The following is a 26,782-nucleotide window of genomic DNA, read 5'->3' on the forward strand; positions in this document are numbered from 1 at the left end:
CGCCTATGGACAGGCATTCAATGTGGGACAGAACTAAAACCCAGGAGTAAAATACTTAACATCAATACAAGAAAGCTCTGTAAGAAAAAGCTAGTCAAATACTAAACACATTCCTAGTAACATTATAAAAAAAAAAGAGAGGTGTAATGCTGCAAAGGACTGGCAAGGAGAATGGACTTCAGTTTTAAAATTTATAGATTTTAGGACTAATTTTAAAAAGAGGAGAATCAGAGGATATACAATGACAAGATTTGGCTATGGTCCACTAAAAGGGTAAACAGAGAGCCTGAACTAGGGAAGAATTGAGCCACAAACAAACAGAATAAACAAATTCCATCCTGTAGTGTTAGACAACTAGTAATACCTTGTTGGAAAAAAACAGAAGGGAGGAGCTTACAACATTTTTTATATAAATGTTTTTTTCATAAAGTTTACAGAAAAAATTTTCCCATAATTTGTGCTCAAGTAACGTATTGTGCAAAGGAAGGTGAAAAAAAATTAAACTAACAAGACTAAAAAACAACAGTAGATAATGTTCAGGCCAGTTTTACACTAGCAAATTATGCTAGAAAAACTACGTCACTCAGGGATGTGAAAAATTCACACATTCATTACCGCAGTGTAATGATGTCAACCTAAATCCCCATGTAGAAGGAAGAACTCCTCCATCAACCTAGCTATAGCCTCTTGGAGGTGGATTATCTATGCTGATGAGAGAACTCCTCCCATTCACATAGGTAGTATCTACACCAGGGTTCTTAAACCATGGGTTAGGACCAGTCAGGAGGTTGGGAGGTTATTATATGGGGGGGCTGCAAGCTGTCAGCCTCCACCCCAAATCCCGGTGTTAAATATATTAAAAAGTGTTTTTAATTTATAAGAGGGAGGGTCGTACTCAGAGGCTTGCTATGTGAAAGGAGTCACCAGTACAAAAGTTTGAGAATCACTGGTCTACACTGAAGTGGCACAGCTGTACCACTGTAGCATTTTAAGTATAGACAAGCACTCGGACACACTTCCTGGTCTCTTCCATCCTCTTATGCTTGTTTCCTTTTGCAGGTTTGTGCCACGAAAAGACATTTCACACCTCGCTTTTACTGTTAACTTTTCAGATCTCTATAACAGTGACTGATTTTCTTCAAACGTTGCACACAAAGTTCACTTCTGGCCTGGCAAACTTGAAGAATCCTAGGTCAAAAGTAAGTAGGAGTTTTTGTTTGTTTTTTAAGGCAAGTAAATTAAAAATTGGATTTAGAAAGGATTAGAACAGGAAGTGTCTTGTAGACTTAAAGGAACACTTGGGGGTGGGGGGGAACCCATTCGTAAAAATAAATTTTATAAAAAAATCTAAAGTAGTTCCACTTTTGATTGTAATTTCAACTAAAATACTTCTACAGCAAATCAACTTCATTTGCAAATTGGATACTATTAATTTAGGCTTAAATAGAGACTGGGAGTGGCTAAGTCATTATGCAAGGTAGCCTGTTTCCTCTTGTTTTTTCCTACCCCCCCCCCCCCCCAGATGTTCTGGTTTAACTTGGATTTAAACTTGGAGAGTGGTCAGTTTAGATGAGCTATTACCAGCAGGAGAGTGAGTTTGTGTGTGTATGGGGGTGGGGGGGATGTGAGAAAACCTTGATCTATGCAGGAAATAGCCCGACTTGATTATGTAAAGAGTTGTCACTTTGGATGGGCTAGCACCCGCAGGAGAGTGAATTTGTGTGGGGGGTGGAGGGTGAGAAAACCTGGATTTGTGCTGGAAATGGCCCACCTGTTGATCATTTTAGATAAGCTATTACCAGCAGGACAGTGGGGTGGGAGGAGGTATTGTTTCATATTCTCTGTGTGTATATAAAGTCTGCTGCAGTTTCCACGGTAAACATCTGATGAAGTGAGCTGTAGCTCACGAAAGCTCATGCTCAAATAAATTGGTTAGTCTCTAAGGTGCCACAAGTACTCCTTTTCTTTTTGCAACTCTCTTCTGCAAGCGTTTGAAAGCAAAACTGTAGAAGAGGAGAAACCTAATTTTCCATTGTCCAAATTGAAAGAAATGCAAAATGAAAATCCAACCGTATTAAACAATGAAAGAGTTTTAGATGCTCACTAAGCGAAGACATTACTTGTAAGCAAACGTTTGCTATAACATATACCCTTTAAGTTCACAGAATGCCCCCTAAAATACAGAATCGCCGCAAAAGCAGCCCGGTATTGTTCGAGCAGCAAAAGAAAGTCATTTTCCCAGGAGGTCCTGCGAACTCCTCGAGCGAAGGAAACGCTGGAGCCCGGTTTTTACGCCCGCTCCGAGCGGGTCCAGCAGCGCTCGCTGCTTGCTGTGAGCGCCCGGGCTGAGTTCCTCCTCGCGGAGACCCGCTGCTGGGCAGGGCTGGCGGAAGCCTGCGCGCTGCCAGCAGGCGAATCACCGCCACCCGCGGGCCGCGCGCGTGGACTGGCGACACGAGCAGCGCCAGCCCGTCCCGGCGGGTCTCCGCCAGCAGAGCGGGCCGCCGAGACGGGGGCAGGGGGAGGAGCGGCGCGCCGGCGAGCGGGACCCAGGAGCCCCGGCACCTGCAGACCCTGCGGCTGGGGCAGGAGGGACGAGGCGCGGAGTCGCGCCCCGCGGATACCCCGCCCCCCCCCTCCGTACTCACACCGGCCATTCTCCCCGCGGGCAGGGGAGGTCGCTTTTCGGCTGGGCCCCCGGCAGCGCCGCCTGCCGCTGGGAGCCGGGTGGGGAGCAGCCCCCCCACCCCAGGACCCGGCCGCCGCGACCCGCTGCTCGGCGTTCGCCTCAGAACCACGCCAGCTCCCGATTGGCTGTGGGTCAGACGCCTTCCCCCACCCCGCAGTGAGCGGCGGTTGGGGGGGGAGGGCGGAGATGGCCGCTCACCCCCTCCCCGGGGAGCCCCTCCCCTAAGAGGTGAGGTGACATCCGGCTCCCTCCAGGCTCCCGCTGCGATTGTGCGGGCAGCGGCCGGCGGCCCCGTCGGACTGAATCCGCGGGGGCTGCGGCTGAGAAGGCTCAAGGCGGAGGTCAGGCGCGTGTTCCCCGGCGGCGGCCAGTGACGGGGCGGGGCGGCGCGAGCCGCTGCCTGAGCGAGCGCAATCCGCCCCGCGCCGCCCCCTCTGTTCTGCGAAGCCCCGTGACGCGGTGACACAAGGGCGGCCTGACTCCAGCGCATCGTGGGGCGGGCGGGGCTCGCTTTGGCTTGCCGCGCACCGGGCCGACAGGAGTCCGGCCTGGTCTGCCGACAACGGGCCCACGCGGCCGAGGCCTCCTCTCGCCCCCGGCCTGCTGCTTAGCTACCGCGTCTCCGGCTGTTTCCCGTTCAGATTGCGGCTGCTGTCCCCGCTCCCTGTGCTCGCCAATGGGGGCGGCGGCATCGGAATGCTCAGGGGCAACCACGGCTCAGAAACCAAGAGAGCGCCCCCCACACATCCCCCAAATTCTTAAGAAAACGACTATATAACTGTCCATACATTAGGTAAGCATGGGGGGGGGGAGGAGAGAGACCCTGAATTGTGCACGTAACACAAGCAAGGGAGTAGGTAGGTCTTGAAAAATCACCCCAAAATGTGTTATAGAATGTATGGACAGCCCCCAACTCACTAGCGATACCTCAGGGCTTTGCCACAACAACAAATATGAGCTTTGGCTAGATTAAGATGTAAAGGTTTGTTAGATCTGGTAGCTACTTTGATCAAATTTAAACACACCACTTGAAATTCTGGTCAAGAAAAGGCCAACTTTACTTTAGCAAATGCTAAACTGGTGCAGTTGAAGTGCTTGATAAAATACAGCATGCCTTGTCTTGACCAGTTTTAGGAGGTGTTCCTTAGAACAAGCTTGCTAATATGACCTAACAAATCTTTAAATCCTAGTCTAAACAAAAGCTTTAGAAAATCTCTTCTTCACTGACTTATATAGGTACCAGTCAAAACTAGTAGTCCTCTTAAAGCAGCAGCCCTCATGGTGGTTTTCAGTTGAAATAAAATGCTAACTTCTTAAAGGTTAGACTCAGAGGTAGTATGGTAGAAAAAATATTTAAGATGGGCTTTTCAGTGAAGTCAAAGGGAATTAGACACATCTCAACTCCCAATGAATTTGCCTGACTCCATTAGACTCCAATGAAAGTCTCAGCTGTAATCACTATTTGAAATCTAAGGATTCAATCCTACAGGATTCATATGCAATCCCACAGCTGTTACCTATGCCGATACCAAGATGTTTGAGGGTAGTTTAGAGAACTACTTCCAATACACTGGCAAGGAACAAGTTCTCCCAGACTCAAAGGAAAAAAGATTATATCTGAAGATTAAAAAGGCAAGGTGTATACATTATTTCCATATCACCTTGATATCTGCTCAACAACTCAGGCTAAAAGATGGAGCTGACAACACTGAAGTTCTTTGATCAAGAAGTCTAAATTGATGTTACGCTGGGCAGTCTTTAACAGTGTTTTATGGCATTTTAAAATTGGAAAGAAGGTTTTTGAGAAGATGACTGCTGAAAACAGACCACAGGTCCAAACAGGTATCCCTTTCAATACTTGCACTGGGGTGGGAAAGAGGGGAAATATTACATTGCACCTTGTTTCCTGACAGTCAAATAAATATTATATACACACACATCTTCCTTGTTAAAATGTTTAATATAATGATTTATCATTTTCTTACAAAAGCTTAGGCTCAAAAATTGATTCGTCTCTAAGGTGCCACTAGTACTCCTTTTCGTTTTACTTATCTATATAATTTTAATTTGAAGGGCACTTTGAACAGGAGTGTAGTTTAATCAGAGTCAGATCTCAATATCCACTACTTCTGACGCTTACAAGAAGTCTGCCAACAAAACAATGGCTAAATTTGGTAATGGGGGAGAAAAAAATCTATGGTAACACCCATTGTTTCATGTTCTCTGTGTATATAAATCTTCCCACTGTATTTTCCACTGAATGCATCCAATGAAGTGAGCTGTAGCTCACAAAAGCTTATGCTCAAATAAATTTGTTAGTCTCTAAAGTGCCACAAGTCCTCCTTTTCTTTTTGTGGATACAGATTAACATGGCTGCTACACTAAAACCTATCTTTTGATAGAGATTGAATATATTGTTAGTGTTTCACTGCCCTGCCACCCACCTCTCTAATTTTCTTGGACTATAAACACTTACAGATAGAGACTGTATCTATTTCTGCATAGCACCTTCCCTTTCTCACATCTCACCAAATCACTGTCATCTTAATATTTTCTCCTCCTCCCTTGAGATTAAGGTTTTTAAGTAAATCCTTAGTACCTAACACAATAGCACTCTAATCACTGATGTATATGCATTGAGGAGGCACAGTCTAAACCTATTTTAAAATATTTATTATTTGTATTAAATTTTATATGTACTTTAGGAGGCCTAATAAGGGACCTGGGTGCCATTGTGCTAGGCACAATACAAATATAGTGAGAGAAAGTCCCTGTCCTAAGAACTTACAATCTTAGTAGACACAAAAAAGTGAAAGAAATGAAGCATTAGCCCCATTGTACAGATAAAGAATTCAGGCAAAGATTAAACAGCGTGCTTAAGTGTGGCACACAGGACGACTGTGAGAAAGCCAGGAATTGAGCCTAGATTTCCCCAAGACCCAGTCTAATACCTTCATTTTAAAGCCAGCCTACCTCTTTCAAAACCAAGAGAAAATTATTATTTCAGCAGAAGATAAACAACAAATCATACTAATACAATAAACTACTCAAGATACAATCTAACAAGTCAGGAGACCTTGCCTAAATTTAGCTGGATACAAACAGTAACCTCAGGTACCAGGGCAGATATATCACTATGTACTGTATCTTGTACCATCAGATAATCAGCTGTTTACAAGCTACACTGGAATATTTGATATCAGAAGTTGGGTCAGTCAGTTTATTTAGTTACTCTGAAAATAAAGGAGCTTCAGGATCAAGAGTAAAGGTTAACTTACCTGAAGCTGAAGAGTATGACGGAGAATTGTTTCCTCTAAAGCATGAATCCACTTCTCTCTCTCATCAGCATCTCGAGCTGCAAAAAAAAATTTTCAATATTTTCTTAAAATCTGCCATTTTTTCAAGGTTTTTAGACTGAAAACCATGTTTTGTGTCCAGACTAAAACTTTTAAATTAAACCACACTACCTAAAATGGTTATCTAGAAGAGAATTCAGCAGCAGGTGAACTCTGATTTCAGTTTAGGAGTGGCTAACTTTGGTTTATGTTAAACTGATTAACTGACATTTTGATTTAGTTTAAGAGTATTCACACAGCTTTATACTTGAGTTTAAGATGGTTTAAAAACCACAACTTTAGTTAAATGAGTTCAAGTTTCTCATGTAAACAAGCCCTCAATGAAGAATCTGTACATACTTTTGCTGAATCAGATGCTTAGCTTCTCACTTCTATAAACTACATTTGACCAGCTATAGAGAATACACCAGGCTTTCCATTAAAATCTCAGCTCTTCAGGGTTTATAGTTTAGCTGTAAAAAAATCACTCCAGATTCAGATTAGCATATGCCATGTCAACATTAGTGCTATTTATGGAGAGTTAAATGGGGAGATTTTGAAAAATTGCCATTGCACATTTTAAGAGCTGTTCAGAGAGATTTTCTACCCTGATCAAGGTATTTTAAAATCTAACTACATGCTTGCATAAATCACATTTCTTGATCAGAAGGTGCACTTACCTATGCCTGTCAAATCAGTAGCATGTGATGAATTTTTAAAGGTCTAATCTTCTAGAGCCTTTGACAAATACTGTTTAAAACAATTCCTCTGCTTTACCGTTTTCTAGGGGACATGGTAAACATATGCCTTTTATTAAAGATTATTTACATGAGAATAGGATCTTTACTGTTTGAGTTCATCAGCTCCCATGAACATTCTTCATTAAATGGAATTAGTTAAATAAGACACATCCTAATCATTTCCACAGCAGCTATACATGGTATCACAAAGCTGTACAGTGCCTGGTGAGAAATAAGGTATTTTTTCCTATGTAAAATATATTACAATAAAAAATGTAAAAACAGAAAATCTATGACATCAACAGACTTGTATCTTCACAGAATATATTTTTCAAATTTTTCTGAGTCACCAGAGGCTCCAACCTGTAATAAATTACTCCTAATTTTACTTCATTATGGATGTATCATAACTTAGACAAATAAAGAGAGCCTGATCTCTTTTTCAGTATCTTTCAATTTTAAAATAAAGCAATTATTATATTTATTAAGACAATCCTGTTTAAAAAATTTCTTCTATAGAACCAGGACTCATACAATAGCAAGGATATACACAAGATGATCCACCTATTCCCGTATCACACAGCTATAAAATTTTTATTGAGAAACAGAAACTAGGTTCAGGTGAAAATGCGTCATTTTGCAGGCCATGGTGATCAAGGAGGGGCAATATGAAATGCAAAATGATATGGCAGGGCTTTGCGGGCAGGAAAGAGATCCAGAAACTGACCGAGGGTTATCACTACTCTTTTCTTTACCCACTTTCTAATACTCTGTTTTTTCCAGTACAAAAGCTTCACTGTACTTTGCTAGCCTGAAAGAGTTCCTTGCTGGGGGGGGCATGGATCAGTGTTCACATCACTCTCCCTGTCAGTACCCAAGCAAGCTAATGATCCAACCAGTGGACCAAATTCCATGATGAATCTTGGTCACGTGCCACCTGAGGCACGTTGTGCATACGCTAAAAAGTTCATTGCTGTGGTGGAATATCACAGCAACGGTACAGGAAGTGACAAGGACATTAGAAACTGGGTGAAGAAAAAAGGGTGATGGCGACTGGAGGCATTTAGTGAATTTGAGGGAGAAGAAGAGAAAGGAACACTGACTTCATGCCAATTACTACTCCCAATTGTTTCTAGTTCCTCATCCAATAAATAACACAAATAGTGCGCATGACGAATAAGACTACTTGAGGGAGCTTCCTGTTTACAAGGGAACAATCAAAGTGGACTAATTATACAAAGATTTTGGTCTTCAAAGTTTGATTGTGTATGGTATGCTTATTACTCAACTCAAAGAGTATATACTGAAATGTATTCTCCATCTCCACCTGTCCTCTCATTGCTTATATTCCTCTGACCTCTGTATCCACATGCCCACATCATGGCTGCTTCGACTTTCTGTCCTCCAATCCCACCTAAAAATCACAAGACTTGTAAGGGAGGAGTAGCAGAAGATGTTGGGGAGGAAGGTTTATTCAACCTATTCCATACAAACTGTATAAAGGAGTGCTTCCTTTGTCAAATATAAATTTTATTTAACATCAACGTTTAGAGAGGAGACAAGATGGGGCTGAGATATCAGAATTTGGATGCCTTGTTTCTTGCAATTATATGGACAGGGAATTCTGAGGCCCTCAGCCAATCAGTATAGAGATTTGCATGCTGTATTGTTACTAAAATAGTCATGTTAAACAACACGCAACACACCCCTAGCCAAAGTGCAGGAAATTGCATAACTGAGAAATAAATGTACAGCAGATTGTCTTTTTAAAATCAGAGTTTGTATAGTGGCTAGCACAATGAAAAGCTGAAAGTTGCAGGGCAAAAGCAACAATAATAGATTCAGAGTTAAATATAAATTTGAAGTTCAATTTTGGTTTAAAAACTGGCTAATTACTGTACCTGCCTCAACTCTTTATCGACCTGTTGTGATATTAATCACATTTTCCTGTTTTTAAAAAAGTTTCTCTCCTCTGTTACTTTGTTATGGACCTACACGGGGAAACAAACTATAAAGTATTGTCAAATGCACAAAGTACACACGTTTTTACAGTAATTACAGTAATACTAGGTTTTACTTGCAACAATAATAGGTAAATAAAATTCCTACAGGAATAATGTTTAAATTGGGTGGATGGACTTTTTTGATCTCTATACAATGCTCTGGAAAACACAATAAATACAACTTTAATGTATAGGGAGGGCAAGCTAGTAGGGCTCTAGATGCCTTAAAAAAAAACAAAAAAACCCAAAAGGACTAGACAAAATGTTAGTCCAACAATAGATTGATTAAGTCCTTGCCTCTTCACCCACAGTCACCCTTTAAGGAGTCTGATTAAGTGAAAAGAGAGTGTTCAGAATACAGCAGTACAGTTTCAAAAGCTGAATGTTTCAAAAGCTGTAACTTTCTAGTTTTCTCTTTTTAATTTAAATTCTTAGGTAGGTGTTTTAGACACACCATCATTATACATTTGCTTAATAAGCTAAAGCTTACAGAACTGGCTGGGGCTGCAACAACTCAGGCACACAGTTTCAATACATCCGGATGAATAGCAACGGGTATCCTGAAAAAGGTTCTAATGTTATTTTGTTTCTGTCCTTCAAAGGCAATCCTAGTCATTCTATACTTAGGTTTGATCATCAGATACAATACAAAAATACTAATATATTTGAGTAGATAACTCAATCTCTGTCACTGAATCATAGAATCATAGAATCATAGAATATAAGGGTTGGAAGGGACCCCAGAAGGTCATCTAGTCCAACCCCCTGCTCAAAGCAGGACCAATTCCCAGTTAAATCATCCCAGCCAGGGCTTTGTCAAGCCTGACCTTAAAAACCTCTAAGGAAGGAGATTCTACCACCTCCCTAGGTAACGCATTCCAGTGTTTCACCACCCTCATAGTGAAAAAGTTTTTCCTAATATCCAATCTAAACCTCCCCCACTGCAGCTTGAGACCATTACTCCTCGTTCTGTCATCTGATACCATTGAGAACAGTCTAGAGCCATCCTCTTTGGAACCCCCTTTCAGGTAGTTGAAAACAGCTATCAAATCCCCCCTCATTCTTCTCTTCTGCAGGCTAAACAATCCCAGCTCCCTCAGCCTCTCCTCATAACTCATGTGTTCCAGACCCCTAATCATTTTTGTTGCCCTTCGCTGGACTCTCTCCAATTTATCCACATCCTTCTTGAAGTGTGGGGCCCAAAACTGGACACAGTACTCCAGATGAGGCCTCACCAATGTTGAATAGAGGGGAACGATCACGTCCCTCGATCTGCTCGCTATGCCCCTACTTATACATCCCAAAATGCCATTGGCCTTCTTGGCAACAAGGGCACACTGCTGACTCATATCCAGCTTCTCGTCCACTGTCACCCCTAGGTCCTTTTCCGCACTGGATTTCTTCTGAATTAATTTAGAGAGAACAACTGAAAATGTACAAGAAAGCAAGCTTCTGCAGACAGCAGCAGAATGAATTGGACGCCCAAATAGATCATTTCCACCTTTGGTGTCAATGACTTCTGAAAAGTTCTCTAGAACTGTTGCACTATTATATGGTGATGGGAGCATATAAATACCTAGACAGAGGTGCTTGCATGTCAAATTCTGAAAGTAAGTGCTCAAAGGTTATTTCAGCTACCAAAAAAGGAATTTAAAGAAGGTAAATTAAACAGACTACCAGAAAGATAAGAACACAGCCTTAATGTTTGCTAAGGCCCATAGGACTACTATGATAATTGTATGGTTCAGCTTGTAGTTTATTGCTATAGCTGTCCACTTTGTTTACCAAGTGTTTTAGTGGCCTGGGTGGGCTGACCATCAGCTTCAGGTGAGCAGAATGAAAATAAATTTAAAAAAAAATTAGGTGAATGAAAGGAGTACATTTCCTTCCCCCAATTCTGTCACACCCCCCTCTGAAAGTTACTTCCTCAAATGTCTCCCCTCTCTCTTCTCACCCCCCCCCCACCTTTGGGGGGGAGGGAGGGGAGCTTTTGGTCAGAAACAAAGCATGGAAAATTTCAACACAAAAATAATTTAAGAATTAAATAACCTTGTGAAACAGAAAAATCTGCATCATGCTAATGCCAGGGTATGCTGTGCATGCACAGTAGCCAGCTGCAAAAGCTGCCCTGCGGCTTGTATTATGGCCTGTTTGAAGACAATTCCAGTCTTTAGGAAGGGGCTACATTCCAAACCATCTGAGTACGTCTGCATGCTAACCACTAATATAGGGCAGAGTTCATACCATTTGGAGGGGGTAGGCGTGACACTGAGCCAGAACATGTTGAACAACTAGCAAGGTAAATGACCAAATTCAACCTTTAAAGATATATTTTAAAAGTATATAAATGTTAGATATTTATAAGGAATGGCCCTAATTACCAAAGTCACGTTAGATAGACTACAGCAGTGGTTCCCCAACGTATTCCACCACTTGTGCGGGGAAAGCCCCTGGTGGGCCGCGACAGTTTGTCTACCTGCCGCGTCTGCAGGTTTGGCCGATCACAGCTCCCAGTAGCCATGGTTCGCTGCTCCAGGCCAATCGGAGCTGCTGGAAGCAGTGCGGGCCGAGGGACATACTGTCCGCTGCTTCCAGCAGCTCCAATTAGCCTGGAGCAGCAAACCGCAGCCACTGGGAGCCACGATCAGCCGAACCTGTGGACGCGGCAGGTAAACAAACCGGCCCGGCCCAGCCCGCCAGGAGCTTTCCCCACGCAAGCGATGGAACAAGTTTGGGAACCACTAGACTAGAGCTTTGAAATGCAAACTGGTATTTTTAGAGAATTGGAAAAAGATACTAATTGTATTTGTGTTTACCTATCTCTTTTTAGATGTTATGTAACCAGCCAGTCTCTGGTACTATCTGCTATTGATTCAGAGCTCAAAAGGGAATATTAGCATTTAGATGAAACTTCATGGAAGTTTGTAGTAAATTTTCTATGAACTAATTAATGGATAATTACTTTATGCTGATGAATGCAACTATTATCTGTATATACATAGGAAACAGAGGTTTTACTTCAAAGTCACAATGCTCTTCACCTAAGGAATGCCTGCTGTCAAGAGGCTATCAATGTTTTGCCAGAGATCTATAAAAGAACTAAGGCCCTGATCCTGTTATCTCAGATCTGCTTAAGCTTGGTCAGTGGAAGCTTGAGACACAAAACTGAGGTCTCCAGTGCCAGTCTGGATTACCCTATTTTTCATGGAAGAATTTATACAGACTCTGCATATGGACTTGCCTATTGGATTATAGCCTACAGAACTGATTCTGAAAGAACTTTTTGCAACTCAGCAGCTCACCATCTCTAACGTGAAATTGACCTAAAAACTTTATAGACATGTTATATATGAATAATGATCTTTTAACCACAATACTCTCTCTTTTCTTTTTAAATAAAACTTAGTTAATAAGAATTGGCTGTAAGCATGTATTTAGGCAAGTTCTGAAATATTCATTGACCTGGTGGGTAATGTATCCCATTCCTTGGGATTGGTAAAACTTTATATGTGATCAAAAAGATTTTCAGTAATCCTCATCATATTTGAGTGGCTGTCTGGGTGGGAGCCCCAGGTTGGATTGCTTTAAGGGAGTTGTGGTTTTGGCTTCTGGGACACCAGTAAGGTATAGTAGAAGCTGTTTTGTTGCTGGCTTGGTGAACTGAATCATTAGAATAACCACCAGTTTGGCGGATAGTCTGCCCCATTCTCTGCAGTTTGTCCTAATTAAGCAATCTCAGTGTGGCCCCTCCAGGCAACAAGGGTCACAATCTGTCTCTTATTTTAGTTAAATTGAATCTTTCCCTCCTCTTCCCCGACAGCACAGACAGATGAAGGGTGAGGGCTGCCCTATAATATGGAATGGCAAGAAGAATTTACTAATTGGGTCTGATCTAACATTAAGTGTTAATATGAAGAAGCTGTTGGGGACAGGTTTATAATGCAACAGAACTAAAAAGACAGCATTTCCAGCCTCCATGACCTCCAAACTAAGCAGATGGTTGCAAAACAGATTTAGTTTAATGCAACACACAAATGACTCAAAAAGAAAAAGGAGGACTTGTGGCACCTTAGAGATTATTTGCGCATAAATAAATTTGTTAAATTTGTTAGTCTCTAAGGTGCCAAAAGTCCTCCTTTTCTTTTTGCGGATACAAACTAACACAGCTGCTACTCTGAAACACAAATTACTGTTCCATATACCTGACTAACAAGATCTGTTATGAAAAAAAGTATACCTTGAAGTCAGATGGCATAAGTCTAGTTTCAAAATATTATATCCTTCATTTTGACAGTAGCATATTGCTTAATTATATTTTTCCTAAGAAATGTCTCTGGTCCCACCCCAAGAATGAGATCCGATTGTCTGGCAGAGCAGGGATGTTTCACACAGTTTACACTTCTTAAACAAACCACTAGTGAATAACAGAGACGAGGTGGGTGAGGTAATATCCTTTATTAGGCCAACTTCTCTTGGTGAAAGAGAAGCTTTCGAGCCTACAGAGCTCTTCTTCAGGTCAAAGCTTATCTTTCACTAACAGAAGTTGGTCCCAGGGCCGGCTCTAGGTTTTTTGCCACCCCAAGCAAAAGTAGTTTTGCTGCCACCCCACCCCCCCCTTTTTTTTTTGGTTTTGCACTTTGCAATTTTGTTTTGGTTTGGGTTTTTTTGACTGTTTAAAATTAAAAAAAAATGAAAAGAGAATTTGTAGTTTGTTTTATTTCACTATTTCCTACTAGTGTATTCATTTAATTTTAACAATCACAATTACAAACAATTTGAGTTCATCTATTCACTGTAATGAAAAAACATTAGTCTTCCAGTGTGCCCAGTTTCTCATAAATTAAAAGAATTTATATGAACTGAATTTTTCTGGTTTTTATACTTGCATAGTCTTAATAATTCAGTGAAATCTAAATTTTTTGCAATGGTGCTTTCAACTGAAATTAATGAGAGTCCTGACAAACAATTTTGAGACATGGTGGACCTCAAATAATTTTTTAGTAATTTCAGTTTTGAGAAACTGCACTCACCAGAAGCCACTGATACTGGTAATGTTAAAAGAATGTGTAATGCTATAGCAGTGTTTGGAGTGAGGTGCTCAGGGCTGTACATACCGCCCATGGGCCCCCAGCCTGATCTCAAACCCGGCCCACCCCCGCAGAGGGGACAGTAACCAACAGAGCAGCTGGGGGGCGGGTCAGCCGTGGGGAAGGGGGCAGACCAGGGGTGCCCGCCCAGCACCAAGCCACCTGGGGCAATGGGTCCTGTCCTGATTCCGGGCTCCACACAGGCTCCTCCACCGCTTGTGACACATGCGGCGGGGTGAGGAGGAGCAGCGTCGCCCTGCTCCCCCGACGGCAGGGGGCCAGGGCTGGGCCCGCCCCCAGGCCGGGCCCCCTGCGCTGAGCTCACCGCCCTGCCCCACGCAGGGGCTCATTGGTTGACTGAGCGGGGCCAGGGGGAAAAATAAAGGATGGCCGGAATGCTGCCCCTGGAAATGTGCTGCCCCAAGCACGTGCTTGCTTTGCTGGTGCCTTGAGCCAGTCCTGGTTGGTCCATTAAAATATATTACCTCACCCACCCCATCTCTCTAATATGGTGGAACCAACATGGCTACAACAATGCTACAAACACAAATGAATTATCAGCAGTGATATATATTGAACTTGTAATTCTTCTCATTCTTACCAACATTTCAAGTGTCTATGGAGTTTTTCAAATCCTTGTGTACTAAAGGATAGTCTTCAAATACAATGTGGTGGCCATCAGACCTCCTCCCTGAAAAAAAGATTACTCATTTCGTCGACAGTTAGGGCTTGTCTACACTGGCAATTAAAGCACTGGAACTTTCTTTTTCAAGAGTGTGAAAAAACACACCCCTGAGCACAGCAAGTTGCAGCGCTGTACAGCGCCAGTGTAAACAGTGCCCCAGCACCCCTTGTTGAGGTGGGTTTTTATATCCTTATTGAGGTTGTTTTTTTATATCCTGCGCCGTCACCACACATTGGTCAGTGTAGACTAGCCCTTAAAATGAAGTGCAGTCAATGCCAAAAGATTTTAAGTAGCTCAAGGCATACCAGGACCCTCTGCCCAAGTTGTGTTTCTGTGATCACTTTACTCTAAAGCGTACAGCTAGGGTTGTTTGCTGATTCATCTTTCTGTTGTGGTGTCTCATATCCTCCAAACTGAGACTGAAGCAGGATTACAGTGCTCAAGGTAATATGGTAAGATTTGCTAACTACCCCCTATAGGACTTGTACTCAAAACTAAGGATTTGTAAAACACAGAGAGATAAATTGGGATGATTGGGCAGAAACTTAACAGCCACAGACAGTAAAGTTTATTCAGCAGCAAGGAACCTTTATAAATACAAACCAAACAACACAGTCCAAAGAATGAACAAACTTCCGCAAGACCAAGCATCAATCCAAGCTTCAGAACCTTCCCTACATACACGCTCCTTCTCCTGTCCCTCCAGCAGCATTTCATATGCCCTTCCCTTTTCCAGGGGTGTTCAGTGGATGGGAAAGGAAAGATAGTGTTTCTTTGTGTGTACTGGGGACTCAGTAGTGACCCTGCACCCAGTCACAAAAACAGATACGCTTACAGCATGAAAAAAACACCCATGACTAGACTGTTGGTCAAAGTCACTCAGCTTCATATGAACTACAGCTGTAATTCAGGAATCACATCAATACTCTTGGTACTAAAATACTCTCCTCTACCATTGTAGATCCTGGAATTACTACAATGTGAAGATTATATACTGGTGGTTTTAGTACCTACTGCCAATCAGCAGCCTTATGAACCTATTGCCAACCAAGAGACCTACATACAGACACTTTCTAGCCAATAGTGACTCATCAGCCATCCGTCTGTTCAGTACCAACCCCTAAGAAAAGCTCAGATACTTCACTAGCATGCAATTTTCAGGAACAACAAGCAGAAAGGTTAAATATAATCTAATCAAAATGACTGTTGAGAGATTAAATGCAAGGAAAAGCTTCCTAACAGTAAGAGCAATTGTAGAATGGAACAACAGCCAAGAGGTCATTGAAGCACAATCTATGGAAACATTCAAAAAAGGATTAGCCAAACACTCAGAAGAACAATTTAGGGGAAAACCTGCACTAGATACTAAGTGGGAAATTGTAACTTCTGACCAATCTTTCTGGCAAGCAGGTTAGGTTTATTATGCACCTTTTGTTTTGAAGAGGGAAACTGACAAAAGATTTAAAGTATACAATTCTGACATCTTGTTATTTTAAGAAGTTTGTAGCACACACCACACCGTATTCATTCAACATGAGGAACAGTCCGGTAAGGTTTCGACATTGCAGATCAGGCTGAGCACGATAAAAACAAGTTAACAGTGTTGGGTACTTCCAGATGCAAAGCTGCCTCCTTCCCCGTGCCCTCCGCCCTTTTTTTTTTTTTTTTTTAAGTTAGTTCTACTGTGCTGTTCATGGAGCAACAGTATCACCGGAAAGGTCAAATCAGAAATAGCATCAGGACCTAAGTTCCCTGTAAGCTGTGCAGCCGTGCGGCCAGGCAGCAGCTTATTTAGCACCGGACAGGCACTCAGGCAACCTACCCAGGAACCTGCATATCGTCCCCTGGACCCCAATCTGCCACAGCTGGGGCGCCCCTCCCCCAACTCAGTCTGAGGCCTGGCCCCAGGCCTGACCTGACCCCAGAGTGACCTGGACCCAGGCTGGGGCTGCAGCTGGGGGAGGGGCATCTATCCTGCAGCCCCAGCAGTAGGGATAGGCACCTCCTCCCCCCAACCCAGATGCTGCGGTGGGGAGTCTTCTGTACCCCAAACCCCTCAGCCCCACCCCAGAGCCCACATCCCCCGCCGGAGCCCTCACACCTCTGCACCCCAACCCTCTGCCCCAACCCTAAGCCCCCTCCCACACTCCGAACCCCTCGGCCCAACCCCACCACATGAATTTTGTTATGTGTACCAATATGAAGGTGATGTGTCACACATCACCTCCATGTTGGTGCATATAACAAAATTCATTCCACACATCGGTGGGAAAAATTAGAAGGAACAGCGATCAGGACATCCATGTGAAAAAGATGCATCACCTATTTAAAATTTGAAGTGTGAATTCAGTTGCTTATAAACGTCTCTTCACATTTTAGACTAGAGACGGAAAATGAATATGCTCTAAGAACCCTATCCACTGTGTAAAGATATACTATGGTCATAGTCCAACTGATTAACCTGAGAGTTGTGCAGACTGACTAAGCTCAGCATACACAGACTGTCAACTAGGCACAAAAATACAGACAAAATTAGACTGTGAGGTAGTTCAGCGATTATGATCAATTTGCTGGTCTCATTTTTAAAATAATCCATGACAGATATTAATTACATTTTTTCCACTAAGATTTGCTAGTGAAGTTTGTACATAAAATCTGGTAAATCTACCCTCAGAGTCCTGATTACTTCAGTGAACAAAATTGAGTCTATCATAATAGTTGAAACATATCACATTTACCATGAGTAGTTCAATGAAGCATTCTTCAACTCATTAGCAATAGAGCTGATATTGGATGTAACAGATTAGGATTTGTTCCAATATGTTCAGCCTTTTCAGCATATGCCTCATTTCTATCAACAGTACATCCATAGGAAGTTACATATGTAATCTATTATGACATCTCAGGTGTGTCAAAGGGTATGACTACAGAGCAAAGAAAAACCCATGGCTGGCCAGTGCCAGCCGACTTGGGCTCGTGGGGCTTGAGCTGCAGGGCTGTTTCATTGCTATATAGACTTCCAGGCTCGGGCTGGAACCCAGACTCTAAGACCCTGCAAGGTCGGAGGGCCACAGAGCCCAGGCTCCAGCTCAAGCCTAGAAGTCCACACAGTAATGAAACAACCCCAAGGCCAGTGAGCCTGAGTTGGTTGGCCTGGGCCAGTTGCAGGTTTTTCTTTGATGTGCAGACATAACCTTTGATACAGCCTCGGAACACTGAAGAACTGTGATTCACTATCTATGACTAGAGTAGATGGACACATACAAAATATGTAGTGACATGCAATTACAAATGTAAGTAATATCATAGCATCACAAGTTTTCTGAAGACAAATCATAAATATGGAGCGCAAGTGCACTGAGAGATCACTAAAAACCCACAAAACTTTAGAGCCTATTTTAAAAGTTGCCCTTTTTTTCCTCTTTATGTATTAAGTCAATCTGAAATTCACTCTCTGCCATTTCCTCTCATCTCACAGGGGAGAGATGAAGAAGAAAGGAAAATTAAGCTAGAAGGTAAATTGTACAGCCACTCTAACAGGAGAAACAGTAAAGGGAGAGAAAAAACTGAAAAACCAAGAAAGAAAACCTGTAATCAGAAACCGTGATCTTTGTCAATCCAAAACAGGAGAGGCTGTCTCCGCACTGATTCAGCCAGGCATCATGAAATTCAGGCATGACAAGGGCTGAGTCAGACACAAGAAGGGAATACAAAGAAGAGAAGTCTGGTTTTTGTTTGATGAAGTTAGATAGATGATAAAAAGGAAGATAAAGAAGGGGTCACATTTCTTTTGGTATATGAATGCTCTCAACCAGTATCCTTTTCCATACTGCAGAATGATTCAGTAGTTTCATCTTCAGAGTCACCATTGTATTCTAGCACTTTGTTTACTCTGTCAGTGAAAAGAGATTATGTATATTTATATAAACATGTATGTGGAATGTGAAAACTATTCCACAACAGATTACTCTTCCGAGCAAAGGCTCGATGGCATCCAAAGGCGAGACATAAATATGTTCAACATGTCTTCTAGTTTACACAGCACTAAAAGCTAGCATTTCTAGGTCATACAGAGCAGTACATGAGAACACACTGCACAAACCCACCATCTCAAAATTAGCATCCCTGTAAAAAAGCAGCAGCACAGGAATATGAAAAGGAAAAACTAGAGAATCAGTTCTAAAAAAAAAAATCACTGTTATAAAAACACACATTGTCTCTTAGGGAGAAATGCAAGTCTTATTTTCATTCATTTTGACCTACTTACCAATAGGCTGATCTGTCTGTAAGGAATGCAGTCTCCCTAACCAGGAGAAAAAGTCCGTCCCACCCACTGAGACAATGGGGCTAATTATTCATTCTTTATTCAGGCAAAACTCCCACAGACTTTATGAGAGTTCCTGCATTCTTTACTCTAGTAATATCAAGCCCTATGCACTATGTTTATTTTAAACATAGCCGAACTGTTGGTGTGAAAATCTGGCTCCACTGAAGTCAGTGGTAAAACTCCCACTGACTTCAGTGGGAAAAGTATTTCACACTCAGTGCCAGGTAAAGTAAGAAAAACGTCAGACCTCACTGTAGTAACACCAAAAGGGCTATTTCATGGCTATGACATCCTAGGGAGAGGACTCTTTAAATTGGGAGGAAGACATTTTAACCATAGAACTGCAGCATGCAAAATGAACTGAAGTTAATATATGACAGTTCCACTGCTCTCTCTCCAGTCAGCTCCCTTTCCTTGCCTATAGTCAGGCTGAGGATATTCAGTCTTCTTACCTCCTAGGCTTTTAGTCAAGGCAAACAAATTCCATACGTCTGCTTGGACAGAGTATAGCAAGAGTGAAGTTAAGCTGTTTCTGCCATCAGTTAAGCAGAGGGCAGGTGAAGGATACAGAAGAGGTAAAGCTACTAGGGCTCTCAATTAAAAAAAATAATCGTGATTAATTGCAATTAATGGCACTATTAAAGAATAATAGAATACAATTTAAATATTTTTGGATGTTTTCTACATTTTCAAATATATTGATTTCCATTACCACACAGAATATGAAGTGTACAGTGCTCACTTTATATGATTATTATAACAAATATTTGCACAGTAAAAAACAAAATAGTATTTTTCAGTTCCCCCATTACAAGTACAGTAGCGCAATCTCTTTATCATGCAAGTTGAACTTACAAGTGTAGAATTATGTACAAAAAACCTGCATTTAAAAATAAAGCAATATAAAACTTTAGAGCCTACAAGTCCAATCAGTCCTACTTCTTTTTCAGCCAATCACTCAGACAAACATGTTTGTTTACATTTGCAGGAGATAATGCTGCTCACTTCTTGTTTACAATGTCACCTGAAAGTGAAAACAGGTATTCTCATGACACTGCTTTGGCCAGCATCGCAAGATATTTACATGCCAGATGCGCTAAAGATTCATATGTCCCTTCATGCTTCAACCACCATTCCAGGGGACATGTGTCCATGCTGATGATGGCTTCTGCTCGATAATAATCCAAAGCAGTGCAGACTGACATGTTCATTTTCATTATCTGAGTCAGATGCCACCAGCAGAAGGCTGATTTTCTTTTTTGGTGGTTTGGGTTCTGTAGTTTCCGCATCGGACTGTTGCTCTTTTAAAACTTCTGAAAGCATGCTCCATACCTCATCCCTCTCAGATTCTGGAAGACACTTCAGATTCTTAAATCTTGGGTCAAGTGCTGTAGCTATCTTTAGAAATCACTCTCCTTACAGGTTCTCACCCCCCCGGAAACCTGGATTTGTGCTGGAAATGGCCCAACTTGTGATCACCAAGGAGAGTGATCACTTTAGATAAGCTATTACCAGCAGGAGAGTGAGGTGGGGGGAGGTATTTTTTCATGCTTTGTGTGTATATAAGATCTTCTAAACTTTCCACAGTATGCATCCGATGAAGTGAGCTGTAGCTCACGAAAGCTTATGCTCAAATAAATTGGTTAGTCTCTAAGGTGCCACAAGTACTCCTTTTCTTTTTGCAAAGACAGACTAACACGGCTGTTACTCTGAAACCAAAACAAATAGGTTACACTAAGCCCATTCAATCCTGAAGTTTTTAATAAAAGCTGCTCAAAGTGAAAAAGAAGGGAGTTAGGGGGATGTCAACAATATCTAGTGTTAAGTAATGCAAACTGCACCAAATGCACCCTTCTCTGATACCACCACAGAGACAGAATTTTACCAAAATATTCTGCCACTGTTAGAAGTTCATCCAAAAAGGTATTTAGAAGTTGTAGAAGCCTGTAAAAAAAGCTTTTCATTCAGAAAAACCTTCTCTACCAGTATTACAGTGTAATTAGTATAACCTTATACAGCCCTGTCTACATTACAGACCTTTGCAATTAAAAATCACAGCAGAGAAACAGTCAAAATATCTAGGAGAAAGCTTCAAATAGATAGAGGTCTCTGACATCAAGATAAGACTTGTGAACATCTTGGTTGAATTTCTAGACTGAATTCACAGAAAGAGGTTGTTTACTTGGTACAGTAACTGGAATTTGAGATTTTTGCCAATATGGGTACTCCATTTCAAGATGTGCATGCACCAGTGCACTCTGGATCAGATTTTCCATCAGCCATGTCCACAGGTCCGCACCCTACACATTCTTGTGCTCTGATGTGAGCATATTTAGGGGAGGGTGGACTCACTGATGCTCCATTTCCTTCTTAACCATAAAATCCAGACAAAGACTCTGAGGCAGAGGGGAAGGAGGATGGATAGTGGAGTATCCATAGGGACAAAACATCTGGAAGAATTCCAGTCACTGTACAAGGTAAAAAACCTCTCCTTCTTTAGTTATTATCCCTGTGGGTGCTCCACTTCAGGAGATTCCAGAGCAATACAGAGCAGAGTGTGGAGGCAGCAGATTCAGTACGCACTACAGAACTTCACTCAAAGCTGTCTCGGCTCTGGAAACAGGCATGAGAGCATAGCATTGGGAAGATGTGTGCACTAGAGACGAGGTGGTAGCCTTGCAGATATAATACATTGCTGCTCTGTTGCCTACCATTATTCTGACCGAGTGGCCCCTGACATGGTGGGGTAGGAAGTGATGGCAAGCATAACAAGACACCCTAAGCTTTAATACATTGATGTAGAGGGTCACCTCCTGCAGCGACCATTTACCCCAAGCTATGAAGTCCTGAATGCATGTGCCCTAGCTTAGTAGGGATGCATCCGTGGTGATGGTCTTTGTGAGGGAAGGTTGCAAGAATGGCACTCCTACACAGACCTCTTGGGGAGCTTTTCACCAACTGAAAGTGTGGAGGACCCTCTGAAGTATAGGCATCCATTTGGACTGACTGATTGTTGGGGATGTAGACTGCCCTCAGCCAGGCTTGAAGATACTGAGAGCAGAGTCTTGCTAAGGGTGTAACAAATGTGTAGGCTGCCATATAGCCCAGCGGTTGAAGACAAGCCCTTCTGTGGTTTGTGGGTTTTGGTCTGTTGTAGAGATGAAGCTGAACTTTGTGGTGAACCTACCCATGGGCAAGTATGCTCTGGTGGAGGAGTCCAGAGCAGCTCCAATGAGGTCTGTTCATTGTGTGGGTATAAGTATAGACTTTTCCACTTTGCACCGAGATGCACTGGACAGAAAAAGGAGCAATGAGAAGGGAGGAAAATGAGCGTACAGTATTGGCTGCCTGCTCAGACGTTCTGGGAGTAGCCTCTAGAACTAGGAAGAGGAGCTGAAGAGGAAGCCTGCTCACCGCCTGCAGCCTTATTTATGAACCACACTTCACCTACCATGAGGGGGCAAACGTGCAACTGCCACTCCAGATTAACAGAAGCTGGCCAGAAGACTCCAGAACAACATAAACCATGCTCAGGCCCATTCCTCCTCCCCTTCTCTGTGCACACACGTGCCTGTCATTGCTGCCATTTCAGCTCTGCTCCTGCTGGTAAAAGTCTCATAGAGGACACTAGCAGGGTATGAATCATAGAACTGAGCAGCAACAACAGTAAAAGTCGCTACATACAAGGTATAAATGCTAGAAAAATAAGGTCTCTAATCTGGTAACTTTTAACAGTGAGGGTAATTAACCATTAGAACAATTTACCAAGGATCGTGATGGATTCTCCATCACTGGCAATATTTAAATCAAGATTGGATGTTTTAGTAAAAAGACATGCTCTAAGAATTATTTTGGGGAAACTATATGATCTGTGTTCCACAGAAAGTCAGACTAGATGGTCCTTTCTGACCTTGTAATCTATGAATCTTCCAGCTGCAGCCATTTTGTGTGTTATTTTGTCCTCTGGGCCCTTATCCTTAATATGTCACCTCTACTGCTATAATCAACTAAGGAAGCCCCAAAGGAAGAGCCCTGCATGAGAATCTAGAGAAGACGGCAGAAGCTGGGTGAGAAGCCAAGCCATGGAAACGTAAGAGAGGTAGGTGAGAATGTACAGCTCCCTCCCCCAGGATAGAATGTGCTTGGGCCAGAGAATCTCCTCTCGGCCCCCTCTTGGTTTGCTGGGCTTTTCATAGAATATCAGGGTTGGATGGGACCTCAGGAGGTCATCTAGTCCAACCCCCTGCTCAAAGCAGGACCAATCCCCAATTTTTGCCCCAGATCCCTAAAGGGCCCCCTCAAGGATTGAATTGACAACCCTAGGTTTAGCAGGCCAATGCTCAAACACCTGAGCTATCCCTCCCCCCCCCAAAGAGATGCTGACCATCTCTCCTGAACCAGGATGCTGGGGTTGCCTCTTCTATTATCCAAGCTTCTTGCTGGTCCTTCCAGGACCCCCTCCCTCCATTTGCAAGGACTGGCCTCTCCTCCCACTGTCAGAAGCTCTCAGGCACTCAACCATCCAGGGCTCTGAGCCCACCCTTTCACCCTGCCCTTACTTGCTGGTGCTTCAAGCCGCCACATTAACACTGGCTATATGTGCCCCATCCACCAATTGCTGGTGTTGCGTGCTCTTCCCATGAACTGAGACTGTAAGTCCCCACCAGCACAAATGTTTATTAGGGCCCATAGCCTCACCCCATACTAAAGAAGTACTCTTCCCCTATGCACTAGGACTCTGTGCCTGGCTATCCACTCCCTTTACCTTCCAAACTGTGATTGCAGGCAGCCAGGAAAGGAACTGATTGGCGGGGAGGCAGTAATCTGCTTTCCCATCTCTCAGTGCACCTACAGAAGTAGAAGATGTGCACAGGTGCATTTATGCTTCCTTCTCATGGCAACATTGTGACACTTTGTTGAGGGAGGGATGGGAGAAGAAGAGGTTAAGCCCTGCTGTTCTCCATGGCTAGCTGCCAGAGAGCAAGAGCTACCTCAAGTCCAGCTCAGATCAATATACAGGACCATCTCTGATCTCTCAGCCCTTTATTTACACAGCAGCAGTGAAGCATGGCTGGCAAATACCTGCTATGAAACGATGATGCCCCCTTAGATCCACTTTCAAACAAAACATTTTCAGACGGAAGTGAGAGTGTGTCAAGTCGATGGTATCTTTTCCAAGTTAAAAAAAATCCACAATTCATTCATAAACCCACCAAAAAAAACTCAACCCCCGCCACCACCCACAGCGCGATTGCAAGTTGCAGCAGACATCAAGTCACATATCAAGAAGGCAAGACTGCACCTGGAACACTGTGTTCTGTTCATTAGATTTGTTTCCAAAACACTAACAATCTACAGGGCATTAAACGGAACAAAGTGATGGAAGGGGATGAAAGATTGACTTTCTAAAAGAAAAAAAAACTAAGTATGTATAGCTTGGCTAAGTGATGAGCTAAATGTGTGGTGGGCAGAGGAAAAACACTCTGCAAGTATTTCAAGGGTCTGAACACTTAGGGCTTGTCTACCCTTGAAATGCTACCACGACAAAGCTGCAGTACCCTAGCGCTTCAGCGTAGATACTACCTATGCTGACAAGAAGGGTCCTCATCAGTGTGGGTAAGCCACTTCCCCAAGAGGCGGTAGTTAAGCTGACTTTCACAGATATCCTGAACAAACCTGGGCCTGATCCAAAGCTCATGGAAGTAAACGGGAGTCTTCCTCTTTACTTCAGTGGGCTTTGGTTAAGGCCCTAGAACAGGTCATACTGTAGGGCCAAATGATGCCTCATTCAAGCAGAGAAGGGATGAGCTAGATTACTTTTAAGTCTTTTCCCATCTAGTTTCCCACCCCAAAGTAAATAGATGGAATGTGCAATAACACTTACTGAGAAAAAGAAGAAAGGAGCAGAACTCTGGAGTAGGAAAGTGGAAATCTACTGTTAAGTAAGTGCCTTGACAAAGTCAAATCTAACTGAAAATAAATTTATCCCGTGGCAAACATTTATTCCACTGACATTCTTCTTTTATACCAAGTGATCAAAAAACATTACTTACTGCTCTTTGGCCTGACTGATGTTGATGCAATCATAACAGTTGCTTATTGAACGATTTTTGAAAGCCTGTATTTCCCTTCCATTAAAGAACATGGATGCTCCAAGCTTAACCCAATCAGAAGACAGATAAAGTTTTACATCACTGTTCTGTAATTGAATGATTGGTTGTTTTTGACTGGCTGAAGGTTTTATATTTAGATCAGTTTACTGGGGACACCGATCCAGGAATTAAGTTATCTGACCTTGTATCACGTGGTATAAATTACTGACGTCAGGCAAGGTACAGTAAGCAACAATTCTTATATTGGATAAGTTGCATAGTGATCTATGGGGCAAAACCCAACAAATTTGTCCTGAGGATGGTTAGATTTATACTCAGGGCTATGTGATTTACAGAATGCCCCTATGTTAAAGCCATGATGTGTGGAGCCCTGAGCTGTTGGAAAGAACAGACAAAGACACTAGGATGACTTTCAGTATGGTCCTGCTGTTGGAGGTTGGGATGGGGTCATCACAGAATTTATTGTTCCTCCCTCTAGTCCCAGTGCTGAAGAGGAAAATATTGACAGACCATGATTTACAAAGCTTTCAAGTACCCTTTCCATCAGACACAAAGCAGCCACTTGCTTTTTGTGTGCTCCAAAACCAGACCTGAAACTGGCTAATCCTAGAGTGCCTTATGATTTAAGTAACTGACCAGTTTCCAGCACTCAGATAGTCACTAACGAGTGCTGTGGAAAAGATCTATGGCTGTCAGAAGCAGCCAGGTTGGGAGTCTTAGCAGGAGCCAGTGCCCAGCTAACCACTGCCAGGATTCAAAAATGTTTTAACACCTCCCTTTGGTTTCAATTGGAGTTGCTAGATGCTTATAGCACTTTTGAAAATCTGGTCCAACACACACAAAACACATGTACACACACGTAACACGGGAAGGCAACATCCACATGACAAATTGATCAAAGGGCTCTGCAATTTATCATGCATCTTTGACCGTCTCACCTACCTCTCTAGATATTTTAACTTTCCAAAACACAGGTAGAGCTTGAAACAGATACCATATTACAAACTAAAAGTCAGCCTGTCCGGGCGGAAAACAAAAACAAAAAAAAAGAGTTTCATCCTCCTTCCCCCAAATGTGGAATTCCATATAATACATCAAAAAAACTGCACCTAAAGCACAGGATGGGAAAGATCAGCCCTGGGCCACTGTTGGTATTTCTACACCTAACCGACCTTTACACTGAGGGTGCTTTTAATTCAGGGCCAAAAGGGGGGGGGGGGGGAGGGGAGAGAGAACCTGTCCCATCGATAATGGGAGATTCCCAATGGGACTCCAAAGTACTGGATTTTAAAATCACGAACCGTTTAGGTTTAGAAAATATTTTAGACTTTTTACATATATGTTTTATATTTACTACTTTCTCTTCCTCTTTCCCTTCTCAATTCAACTCCAGCTGATTTGGGCACATAACTGTATTGTCTTTATAGGTGGAAGAATAAAGATCTCCCCTCATTTTTTTTTTTTAATATATAGAAAATACAAGACATTCCTAGAGTAGCTCTTCTGTAGCATGTGGGGTTTTTATTTAAAAGGTCACTACAAATACTGATAGTGTGCATCTTACAGAATAAATTCTTGCTAAGCAATGCGTTCATGTATTACATATACATACATTCATATATGATAAAATCTGATTGTTTTAAAGGTTTTATCAGAACTCATTTAGAAAAATCTGCATAACTCAGTCATGGCTTCACCACTCAGGAGTGATGCAATCATCCCAAATTCATTCCCAATAAAACCTTTATGCCATAATAGTCCAGGCATTACACAATTTATGTTTTATAGGATATGTAAAACCTT

The 26,782-nt window shown here is 42.5% G+C and overlaps 1 protein-coding gene and 1 long non-coding RNA gene across 14 annotated transcripts in view; one reads left to right on the forward strand and one right to left on the reverse strand.

Annotated features, from left to right (window-relative positions):
• Positions 1 to 26,782, reverse strand: part of OSBPL9 (oxysterol binding protein like 9) — a 142,935-nt gene that overhangs the window by 90,286 nt on the left and 25,867 nt on the right. For 11 of the 12 annotated variants that reach the window (XM_048861480.2, XM_075131853.1, XM_075131851.1 and 8 more), the window contains one exon: positions 5,968 to 6,044. In XM_048861480.2, coding sequence (XP_048717437.1) covers positions 5,968 to 6,044 — 77 coding nt within the window. Of the gene's footprint in view, positions 1 to 2,648; positions 2,851 to 5,967; positions 6,045 to 26,782 lie in introns of those variants that run through there. The other variant, XM_048861477.2, reaches the window with a different exon arrangement.
• Positions 2,921 to 12,183, forward strand: LOC125641474 (uncharacterized). Of its 2 annotated transcripts, none has more exons than XR_007358067.2 (2): positions 2,921 to 4,531; positions 11,598 to 12,183. It is a non-coding gene; the product is annotated as an uncharacterized LOC125641474 (long non-coding RNA). The 2 variants fall into 2 exon arrangements; XR_007358066.2 differs by having other exon boundaries at positions 11,770 to 12,183.

This window comes from Caretta caretta, chromosome 8 (assembly GCF_965140235.1).
Source record: "Caretta caretta isolate rCarCar2 chromosome 8, rCarCar1.hap1, whole genome shotgun sequence".
Taxonomy (NCBI): Eukaryota; Metazoa; Chordata; order Testudines; family Cheloniidae; genus Caretta; species Caretta caretta.